Consider the following 12,225-nt stretch of genomic DNA (forward strand, 5'->3'; position numbering starts at 1 on the left):
TTACCTCAAATTTTAAGAGTGCATGATACATATACAAGGTATTCTAGCCCTAATCTTGTAACAGAGCTCCTGTGTCTAGGGATGGCAGCCCTGAACGGCGGTCTAGGCAGCGGGGGCATGTCGAACGGAACTGGTAGCACCATGGAGGCCCTTACCCAGGCCTACTCTGGGATCCAGCAGTACGCTGCTGCTGCCCTCCCCAGCCTCTACAACCAGAGCCTGCTCTCCCAACAGAGTGTCAGTGCTGCAGGAAGCCAGAAGGAAGGCAAGTAGGGGGATAGGGATGGGGCATGAAAGGGTTTGACTGGGGGTGTGGGGATAGGGAGATTTGTGTTAACTGAAATGTCTGCTCTACAGGGATCACGTGCTACGCTGTGATTGATGTTTGATTGTAGTACTAGTGCAAGGGATATTAAGAGCTTAGTTATAGATTACATCATTTTTGATGTGACCTTAGTGTGGGATATTGGTGAAAATATGTATTGTCACCTGCTGAGGGTTCTGTCTTGTTTTAAATATGCTGCAACAGCAAGCGACAGTCGGAGCACGGGTAAGATTTAATTGCAACACTCTGAAATGTTTTCACAGTACTCAGTGGCGGATTTAGGTATAGGCGGCATCTTGCCGTGGTCGGCACGGGGCGCCCGCACCAAAAAAATCAGAATGGTGACATTTGCGCGATCGGTTTTCTGTCACTCTTTTGCACGTCACGACAATGATATCATGTCACCGTGTGGGGCTGTGGGTCAATTGACCTTGTCGGAGTGGGCGCCCTGATTCTAGTGTGTGAGCTAGGCAGGCTACTGCCTGGGAAGGTCTCCCACTCAGAAGTATGAGATGGGGCGGGGTTAGGTTGACCTCAGGGCTCCCCCCTGGAACCCTGAAGTAGGGTGGTGGGGTAATCTATCAAATAGCACACCTCTAACTTTGATCTTACTAATTGCATTACTACTGTACAATCACACTACGAAATGCTACCAAATATACCACAATTCATTCATAATACTGTGAATATATAGTTAATTTTTTTCTGGTTTGTGTGAAATCGTTAAGAATAATATTAAACCATTCTGCACACCACCAAGGTGAATTGGTTTAGTCTTGACTCTTGGTTGACAGTGTTGGGGGATGGGTAATGTATTGACGCTTGAGTGCAAAATCAACACGAATGGGGGGGGGGGGGGGTTCGCCCAGGGAGCCATACAAGCTAGAACCGCCACTGACAGTACTTGTTGTAGAAAATGTCATTTTAAAATTAGCATAAATCCGTATCAGAAGGCTCCTCAGATAACATTTTGAAATGCTGTTAGTCTGTCAAAAACAAAATTGTTGCCTCTGGCTTAGTTGTATTCATTACCATCTTGTTGTGTCAGACATTGTAAAACATGATTTCCTGCTCTGCTCACTTAAGGCCCTGAGGGAGCAAACTTGTTCATCTACCACCTCCCCCAGGAGTTTGGAGACCAGGACCTGCTCCAGATGTTCATGCCCTTTGGCAACGTTATTTCCGCTAAGGTGTTCATTGACAAGCAGACCAACCTCAGCAAGTGTTTTGGTAAGCTGGAGGATGGGGAAAACAGCACATCACTGTGTATATTGTGTGTTCTTATTATGAAGGTAAGGATTGATTTGTATCTTGCATACGACTTTTATCTGGACTCTCTTACAGGCTTTGTGAGTTACGACAATCCAGTCTCATCCCAGGCCGCCATTCAGTCGATGAACGGTTTCCAAATTGGCATGAAGCGACTAAAGGTGCAGCTGAAGAGATCCAAAAATGACAGCAAGCCATACTGAATGCTTTCTCTCAATTGGACTTGGTTAGGATTTTTTCTTTTCTTTCTGGTAAGTGGAGTGTGAATAAGAAACTAAAACCCTGCTGCAAACCCCTACCCTCTCCTCATTCTTCCCTCTCCCTTTGCGCATTTCAAGATGACCACTTTGCTGGGGTCACTCCTTTTTATTCTCTGTATTAACAAACGCAAGCAGAAAAGAAAAACAACATGCAAAAGGATGTTGCTCAACTGAAACTGGATACTTACATTCTGTTTTTGTTTTAGAATTTTTCTTTTTTAAACATAATTGTATTTGTTCATTTTAAGGTGTCATTAGTTTGCTGTGTAAAAGTTAAGTCGTAATGATGTTGCACAATGACAGCCAGTTGCCAAAATATCCACTTGATTTTTACCCCTGCTCCCACCACCACCTAATCATGCCCCCTGACCCAACTCCAAATTATACCCCTCATTACCAAACCAGCCCCACGGTTACGTTCTTAAACGCTCTGATGCGTCATGCAGAGGCTTCCAGAAAACTGCCTTTTTGAAATGAGGATGGACATACCATGCACCGGATAATGGCAAGAAAACAATAGCTGTTTGCCAACTGAAATTATCTACATGTACGCAAGATCTGACTTCACTCCAGTAGATGAGCCATTTTTTAAAATTTGTTTTATTTATAAGTTGCCTGAAAAGTCTTTATGTGATGCTGTACCAGGAATACATTGCATACAGTAGGCTTTTACTCATTATTTTTGTTTGTTTGTTTATTTATTAATTTATTAATTAACCAACAAGAAGCTTGAATTTCTGTTCTCAACATTATACTTTGGAGCAAAATATAGTTTTTTACAACTCTGAATGAATTGATTTGTAAGACGTCAGCAGTATTGCCTTGAATGGTTTTGTGAGATATTTAACTTGCCAACCTCTTGATTGGTCTCAGGACAATGTCACAACGCCACACCCTTGCTTTAGGCATGTAGTGTAGTTTATCTGAAATATTTCACCCTTTTTTTCAATTGAATATCTGAGAGAGAATATGGGGTCCTGCGTCATTAACAAATACTGTGCTGTGTATGTGTGTGAAGGGGGGAGTAATTGGGTCCTACTTTAAGCTTTAATGAACACAGCGGGTTTAAGGTGTCATCTGGCTTAAGTCATTTTATTCCCCACCTGTCAGATGTGTACATTTGGCCTTCTGTATAATGCTGCCCTTCACATGTCGTCTTTTATGTGAGGAACAGTGACTTTAATAGCGGCAATAACTTAGTCTCTACTCTCCAATGATCTTTAACTTCAAACGAGCATTCCGCCCCATTTAGAAAAATTCACATTAAATCTATTTCCTTTCTGTTTTTAGCTGTCAGTTCAAGTAGAACATCCGTCCTACTTCTAACACTAAATGGAATATCACTTGGCATTTTAGGCTTGCGGCAATCGAGTGTCCTGGAAAAGAGCAACATTGGGACTTTTCGAAGTAAACATTTGTCAGATTCATCCTAAATTATCCAATCAGCTCTACTAATTACTGATGCAAAAATAATGCTCTAATTAGATACTATAATTGATTTGTATTAAAAAAAAATTCTCTCGTTAACCAAAATGTTTTGTAATTATTCATCATCTGCACTTCAAGTAGTCTGCTCTACCTCTCAGAGCTGGTTAGATGAGACTACTCCCTCAAAATACTGGCATCCCTGCAGATTTTTACTCCAGTGTGTGTGTGTGTGTGTTAACTAAAAACGCTAGCATTTCATGATTGGCGACGTTAAATAAATGTTAATCACTACAACAAACACAGTAATCCGTTTCTTAGACTTCCATTAACTTATAAAGTGTTTTATAGAAATGGAAAGAAGCAATTGTCCAGATGATGTATATTACAAAACTATTATGCCTTTTCTATTTTTATAAAGGTTTTATACTTCTCCCGAGTGTCGGGAACTATTTATTGCCTACATTATTTCTCTGAATTGAAATGATTGTTTCAAGAATATTCAACAGTATTTTGTAGAATCCTAATGTGACGTTGGTTGCTACATTTTAAATATGTGAGGGTTAAACTACTGACCTGTGTATCCCTATTCAAGTGTTTATTGTTAATGTGCAACAAGTGAAAATGTTGTATGGTCAGTGAGTAGGATTTGCCAGTTGCTAAAGATTTTGAAACTGTAGTCCCCTTGCATTTTAAGAATGGAATATATTATAGAGAAAATCTATATTTTACTTGAGTTCAACCTAGATGTGTGCCTATTTAACTATAATTTCCATGTGCATAACAATACCAACTGAGAAAATAGGCTTAAGCAGGGTTACTGTAAGGTTAAGTCCAGGGTATTTGCTGCCATTAAAATAAGTCCAAAGACTGAATCTCAACTGATGGGTGCACATAGTTGTTGTACATGAACTTAACCATCACTGTAAACTTTGCTGTACATCTCATACTTCTGCTTTGTATGAAAGGCATCATTTTACGTAAGCGTACAGAAGTGTAATTCTTAAGAATAGCAGCAGATTATGGTAGATAGAACTCGAGAAGATGCCAAACACTCACAGAAAAGCTGTTTTGTTTATAATGTGAAACAGACTAATGTAGTCTTAAAGTGTTATAGCTTAAACGTTTTTACTCATTTGTTTTATAAATTGTCTTCAGTTTGTTTGCGTTGTCTTTACTTACCCTTTCTTTATTGTATTGACAAACTGCCTTATTTAAAAAAAGTTACCTCCTTGCCACTTAAAGTACAGATACTGTACTTCACTCACTTTTGTATTGTGCTCTCGAAAAGCTCCTTTGCTGTGGATGTAATTTAGCTGTATTGCATTGCATATGATGGAATTATGAACAGATGAAGCACACAATCAAGAGAAATGTTGACTGAGATTAGTTGACAATCAGCTCTCCTAGATCATTCTAGCAAAGCACAATTAATCTAATATTGCTGGCTCGTAACCCAGGTGACTATCATTACAAGCAATGAATAGCAAGAAATTGCTATTTTTACAATCAGTAAGAAAATATTTTTAAAAAGCACATTGGGACAGATGGAGCTAAACCCCTTGGGAGGATTATTTCCTGGAATTGGAATATTACTGATCATTTTATATATTTTCCTTTATATTTTCGACTACTGTATTAAAAGTCCTCAAACGTAATACTAAGTCACAAATGTTGACTGTACAGTAGTAGGCAGTCAGTGTGGTGTCTCGGTGTTGTGTCCTGTAAGTTCTCACCTCAATTCTCTGTTCGCATGTTGCTTGTGTTCCCCCTCTGTCCTTTCGCCTCTTCTGTCTCACATTAAATGTTCTGTGTTTAGATTGTGTATCTGGTAGTGACCCCCTCCCCTCCCCATGCAAAGATAATCATTTATGATTTTCTTTTTTCTTCCCTCTCCTTTTTCCGTTGTTGCTTTAACCTAAGTTTGTCTCCCTGTTTTGTTTTATTCTAGATATCTTCGTGCCCGTTTGTTCATCGTTTGCCTAGCATGTTGATGTGACGTCAAAAGTTCATCGTCCAGTTCGTTGTCCTCTGCACTTCTATGCCGCTTGAAATGTTCACCTTTTTTGACCTTTTGTTAGCTTTTGGTGTTTATTGGAAAATGTTTTTGTTTGTTCTGTTTCTCTTTTGTCCTTTGTGCTGCCAATAGGGTGCGCTAGAAAGACTGCCAAGAAAATAAATGTATAAAACTACATGAGTTGTATCAAGCAAAAAAGAGAATCTATTTTTCGAGAACTTACTGACATAACCACTAGATTTTTCCAAATCGGTTTATTTTTTGTTTAATTTTACCTTAATAGGAAACTCGTTTATTTTTCCCTTTATGTTTTGAGCGGTCTTCCTAGCGCCCCCCACACTACGTTTTTGTTTTGTGTCTGAAAGCAACCAATCGATTTATAGAAACTACTTTTGCGTGTGGGTGTTTTTTCTCTTGTAAGTTCTAAGCTTTTTTAGGATGTCTTTGGTCATATTTTGCTGAACTGGGGATGACTTTGTAATTTTGTGTTAGGTTAGTTGGTATGAGGGTACTTTTTGGGGAGTTTCTAATGAGTGACAATGATATACACTTGAATCACCGTTTTTGTCTTTCAGTGTGTGTAGTCATCACAGGCACACAATGTTTTCATTTCCTTTTGTGTGGAAATCATCCTTAGTCTGAATAATAAAATATAAAAAATGAGCAGAATTGAGTTTCTTTTCAGTTATATATATTTAGCATGCTCGTTTTTTTGTAACTGCACTGAAATCCTCAGCAAAATGTGATTGACTTTTTTAATAGACTAAAAAAAGTTATGAATAAACTAGTGCCAAACGATGCTGGTGGTCACATTTATCTCTTACACGTTGCCCTTTGAAGTTAAGATCTGGGCAACAAAAGTAGGAGTTGGTTTCTTTTTCAACGTTGATGTGATGGGTTGTACCTCGTAGGTTTTCGTGTGTGTGTGTGTTTAGACTGATTTTAGAGACCCCTATTTTATATTAGGACTTGAGGTGAAGTTAGGTGTTGGAATTATTTGGATTTTTCTGTAGTACAAGTATTTCCCAAACTAGATAAAACCAGGTTAGAAAGCATGTGCCCTTAAAGGCTTATTTGTTTCAACTTTGGGATTAATTCTGTTGAGTGTTTTTGTTTCTCATAATAAAGGCTAAACACTACCTTTTTCATGCAGTTCCTGATAAACTTTGTATTTTACTCCCAGATAGCACTGTTTTTATTAGCATACCTTGTCTTTAATATAGTTGTATTGCATTGGCACAGTGTGTAGCATGTGAAGTGATGCTTTATCTGACCTGAGTTTGTCTGATAACTTTAGGCATGTTAAATGTGTGTTGTGCGTTAATGTCATCAATTTGCTTTACTTGGGAAATATGAATCCTTTCTACTGTCATCATTTCAGTGGTCCACGTGTATACAAACCATTGTCTTTGCAGTAGTTAAAACATGGCTCCATCCCTGTTTAACGTCAGGGCCCTCTTCTCAAACCAGGATTGGGTTTTAGAAATGGAACCTCTAACCACATTATAGAACTGTCACATGTTCTGTACTCAGAACTACCCTTTAATTATTTTCACCATTAAAAAACACTTCTCTGGGTTATTGATCTCCCATTGTTCAACAAAACTGGGTTGGATGGATTCTCCTTAAATGAATTGACCTGCAGAAAAAAAACATTGGATTGACTGGGCTCATTTAATTTTAATATTATGTGACAGATTGAATTTCCAGATTTGTCAGCTGCTAGGTCTGAGTTTAAATGTGATCCTAAAAAACAAACCTGTTGGATATTTTTTGCATTATTATTGGTACAAAGTGACTGATTTTCTATTTAACGTTTGGTTTGTACAGTTGCCTTTTCTACTAGAACAAAGTTATTATATTTCACAATGTGACATTGAAATTCAAGAAAGTTCAAACATGTAGAGCTTAGTTGCCACATGACCAAACCTTAGTCTGTACAGCTGTAATATTAATTGATAAGAATGCAATTCTGTGAAGTCGCCTTTCGTTGAATTCAATTAAAAGCTTTTCTTTCTATATATTTTTGTTTTGTTTTACAATGTTGTGATTTTGCTGTGAGGCATAGACATTGCTGAATTTATTAGATGGCCAAAACAGTTGCTTTTTTAATAATTTCAGTTCAATATTGTCTTAAATGTTTTTGATTTAAGGATAACACTTGTCTCCACAGGCGTGAAGCTAAGTGCACACTCAATAAGCAGTTGTTTTGTGAGCCAAAATTGTGATCCTATTTGGTTGGTTTGTTTATGTACAATTAAAATGTTACAAAAATTAATATAAAAATTGTCTGACTATTTGCCCTTTTCTCTAAAGGAAATATTAAGGCATAATGTGTTGAAATATATGTGAGTCAACTAGAAAAGGTACATTTCCTTAAGAACATAATTATTTTTGCTTGCATCAAAGCACATTTCAGGGTAGGGGAACACTGCTGCATCACAGCTGATAGATCCCTGTTGAGAGCCTGTCATCCCTCAACTGCAAGTGTAGCTAAATTCTTTAGGTGGGGATACCTGCTGGCATCTTGATTTACTGTAATTTGTAAAAGCAGGAAACCTTTTCAATTTAGGCCTAAAATAAGCCCATTCACCTGCTGGGTGTCTGACGATCCTACGTGGCATGAGTATAGCCTCCATTATGATTACCATTGGACAACCTAGAGAGGACTGGCACGCAAGGCTAGACTATGGCGGGTGATAAGGGCTGAAATTAAGTCTCGTGAAGCTACTGCCACCTCTCACGAAGTCACCTAATGTCTTCCTAGTGCCATAACATAACATTTTTTCTTAGGCGGCAAACTGCCAACGTGATCCCGTCACGTGACACGTACATAACATGTAGACGTAGTGTTCGCGTCGTGTTACATGTCACGTGTCAGTTTGCTTGTCAGTTTATTATGAACGATCTTACCATGAACGCCTCAACGTCTACGTGTGTTACGCGTCACGTTAGTTTAAGTGTCTGTTTAGTTTATTAAATATCTCGCCATGAATGCCTTATAAATGTACATGATTTCTAAAATAGGCATACCGCCTCAATACAAAAATTATTTTGGTACTTGATATCGCAGCCAGCCACCATTACTGTGTAGATATGCCTATTTCTCACATCAATACAGACACAAGGGCTTCTTTGTTGGAGGTAGCCCTATTCAGAAATAAGAGGTAGCTTGGTCTCTAGTGGCGTATTTAATACAACTCAGAACTCGTCAATCTCTGACTTCCGACTTCAGTGTGTTCAAGACAACTGGGAACTTGGAATAAAACGAGCTCAGACTGGGATATTTTTTTTGGAACGGTCATCCAACTCGGAATTCCAATTCAGAAACTCTGGCATCTCTTTGACCTGAAAATCACTGTCATGATTTGACCTCGTTCCCCCCCCCCCCACTTCCCAGTTTACCGGATTAACAGACACAATCACTGTCACCATGCAATCCTTAGGCTATACATTTCTGTGGAGATGTCTTATGGTTAAAAGCAGGGTTCGAATTGAGGGGGTATGTGAGGATATAGGCCTAACCGTTGTTATAGAGACGGGCAGAAAGCATATGCTACCCCTTATTTGCTTAGCCATAGGAAAACAACGGTCCAGATTATATAAAGCGATCAACGATTATTTCCACAGTCAAAGGTCTTGCTCAGCCTCAACATCACAGGAAAATGTGGTTTGTTTAGTAAATGCTCCGCAATTTAAGATAATAGTGGTAGGCTATGCCTACAGCAAAATACCAAAAAGTTAGAATCGTTATGAGTCTATGCATAGACCAAACAGTTTAACCAATAAAAACAAGTATTATTCTGGAGAATCCTGTTGAATCAGGCTATTAATTTCAGTGCAGTTGCGTTCTTTTGCATAACCTTAGCCTAAACCGAACCGAAAACGCCTGTTTTGATCCCAGATCATGATGAAGCCTGAACATTTCAGCTGTTTGTCATTGATTTAGCCCACAATCACTCACAGATTTGATACACATGAAGACCTATATTTAATCTGGATTTGACAAACAAAAGCCTGACTAGAATCCTGTCTTTCCCCCCATGTCATATTTGTTACCAATTAGGCTAAATGTATTCCTATTAATAAGCTTTTTTTCCCCAATTAATTTGAATAGGCTAACCATTGCGATTAATGTTATTTACCACAATCTGCTTTTTATGAATAAACAGGCATCAGGGTAAAAAATATAATTTCTTCCCACACATTAATCTTACTTACTTTACAGATCACAAAGTCAGCTAATTTCCACTCCGTTCATATGCAATTACATTTGATTCATACACTGGCTTGTCTGGCTGGCATGTTTTCATTTAAGCAGGCCTTCCCTTATCTACACTGAAATAATATTATTTCAGTAGTCCTCTATTATGATTTAAAAATCATAGCTCATTAGTACACCCTTGTGGTTAAATATATATCTATATGTCCTATGTTACAACAATGTTGAGCTAACAAATACCATCAAGGGATACATTACAATTTACCCCGCGTTGCGTCGTGCTTAAGAACAGCCTTTAGTCGTGGTATTTTGGCCATATACCACACCTCCTCGTGCCTTACTGCTTAAGTATACCACGGCTGTCAGCCAATCAGCATTCAGGGCTCAAACCACCCATTATATAAATATATGTAACACACTATACTATCAGTGTCAATTTCAATTTTTTTTTTTTAATTGCTGGAGGTCTATGCAAAACAATGCTACAACCATTACATTAATCACTAACATGTAAGCTGACATTGACTAAACCCAACTAGCCTAGAGCTAGCTAGCGCTTATCCAAGCTAAATTTGGTTAGCATCAAGATAGCGAACTGTTAAATGCTATTTTCATACAAACACATTTTATCGTGACATCGCATATTTATGTATATTACCTAAACTGAGCCTTTGTGTAACGGCGGTCCTCCTCCTCTTCTACCGAAAAGGAGGAGTAGTGATCGAACCAAGGCGCAGTGGAGTTTGAACACATATTTATTAAACAAAACACGAACTTAACTAAACTAACAAAACAACAAACGGTGTAGACAGACCTAGACGACGAACTTACATGAAACAAGAAAAACGCACGAATAGGGAACAGACTACATAAACCGAACAAACCGTAACAGTCCCGTATGGTGCAAACAATTACACAGACACGGAAGACAATCACCCACAAACAGTGAGAACACCCTACCTAAATATGACTCTTAATTAGAGGAGAACGCAAAACACCTGCCTCTAATTAAGAGCCATACCAGGCAACCAAAACCAACATAGAAACAGATAACATAGACTGCCCACCCAAAACACATGCCCTGACCTAAACACATACAAAAAACAACATAAAACAGGTCAGGACCGTTACAGAACCCCCCCCTCAAGGTGCGAACGCCGGGCGCACCAGCACAAAGTCCAGGGGAGGGTCTGGGTGGGCAGTTGACCACGGTGGTGGCTCCGGCTCTGGACGCTGTCCCCACACCACCATAGTCACTCCCCGCTTCTGTCTTCCCCTCCCAATGACCACCCTAAAACTAACATCCCCTAAATGAATGGCCAGCACCGGGAGAAGGGGCAGCACCGGGACAAGGGGCAGCACCGGGACAAGGGGCAGCACCGGGACAAGGGGCAGCACCGGGACAAGGGGCAGCACCGGGACAAGGGGCAGCACCGGGACAAGGGGCAGCACCGGGATAAAGAGCAGCACCGGGACAAGGGGCAACACCGGGACAAGGGGCAGGTCCCGGCTGATATACTCTGGCAGATCCTGGCTGAGGGACTCTGGCAGATCCTGGCTGAGGGACTCTGGCAGATCCTGGCTGAGGGACTCTGGCAGATCCTGGCTGAGGGACTCTGGCAGATCCTGGCTGAGGGACTCTGGCAGATCCTGGCCGAGGGACTCTGGCAGATCCTGGCCGAGGGACTCTGGCAGATCCTGGCCGAGGGACTCTGGCAGATCCTGGCCGAGGGACTCTGGCAGGTCCTGGCTGGACGGCTCTGGCAGGTCCTGGCTGGACGGCTCTGGCAGGTCCTGGCTGGACGGCTCTGGCAGGTCCTGGCTGGACGGCTCTGGCAGGTCCTGGCTGGACGGCTCTGGCAGGTCCTGGCTGGACGGCTCTGGCAGGTCCTGGCTGGACGGCTCTGGCAGGTCCTGGCTGGACGGCTCTGGCAGGTCCTGGCTGGACGGCTCTGGCAGGCCCTGGCTGGACGGCTCTGGCAGGCCCTGGCTGGACGGCTCTGGCAGGTCCTGAATGGACGGCTCTGGCAGGTCATAGCAGGACGGCTCTGGCTGGTCATGGCAGGACGGCTCTGGCTGGTCATGGCAGGACGGCTCTGGCTGGTCATGGCAGGCTGACGGCTCTCGACGCTCATGGCAGGCTGACGGCTCTCGACGCTCATGGCTGGCTGACGGCTCTCGACGCTCCTGTCTGGTTGGCGGCTCTGGCAGATCCTGTCTGGTTGGCGGCTCTGGCAGATCCTGTCTGGTTGGCGGCTCTGGCAGATCCTGTCTGGTTGGCGGCTCTGGCAGATCCTGTTTGGTTGGCGGCTCTGGCGGATCCTGTCTGACGGGCGGCTCTGGCGGATCCTGTCTGACGGGCGGCTCTGGCGGATCCTGTCTGACGGGCGGCTCTAGCGGCTCCTGTCTGGCGGGCGGCTTTGCAGGCTCATGGCAGACGGGCGGCTTTGCAGGCTCATGGCAGACGGATGGCTCAGACGGCGCTGGGGAGACGGATGGCTCAGATGGCGCTGGGGAGACGGATGGCTCAGATGGCGCTGGGGAGACGGATGGCTCAGATGGCGCTGGGGAGACGGATGGCTCTGGCCGGATAAGGTGCACTGTAGACCTGGTGCGTGGTGCCGGAACTGGAGGCACCGGGCTAAGGATAAGCACCTTCCTACTAGTGCGGGGAGCAGGAACAGGGCACACTGTACTCTCAAAGCCC

At 42.0% G+C, this 12,225-nt stretch overlaps 1 protein-coding gene across 30 annotated transcripts in view; it reads left to right on the plus strand.

Annotated features, from left to right (window-relative positions):
• LOC129834242 (CUGBP Elav-like family member 1) overlaps positions 1 to 7,582 on the plus strand; it is a 60,814-nt gene extending 53,232 nt beyond the window's left edge. For 18 of the 30 annotated variants that reach the window (XM_055899035.1, XM_055899031.1, XM_055899032.1 and 15 more), the window contains 3 exons: positions 65 to 265; positions 1,412 to 1,555; positions 1,670 to 7,582. In XM_055899035.1, the coding sequence (XP_055755010.1) occupies positions 65 to 265; positions 1,412 to 1,555; positions 1,670 to 1,797 (473 nt within the window). In that variant the 3' untranslated portion in view covers positions 1,798 to 7,582. The remainder of the gene's footprint in view (positions 1 to 64; positions 266 to 1,411; positions 1,556 to 1,669) is intronic. The other 12 variants (XM_055899037.1, XM_055899045.1, XM_055899046.1 and 9 more) reach the window with 2 other exon arrangements.
• Positions 7,583 to 12,225: the final 4,643 nt, after the last annotated feature.

Source organism: Salvelinus fontinalis, chromosome 35 (assembly GCF_029448725.1).
Source record: "Salvelinus fontinalis isolate EN_2023a chromosome 35, ASM2944872v1, whole genome shotgun sequence".
Classification (NCBI taxonomy): Eukaryota; Metazoa; Chordata; class Actinopteri; order Salmoniformes; family Salmonidae; genus Salvelinus; species Salvelinus fontinalis.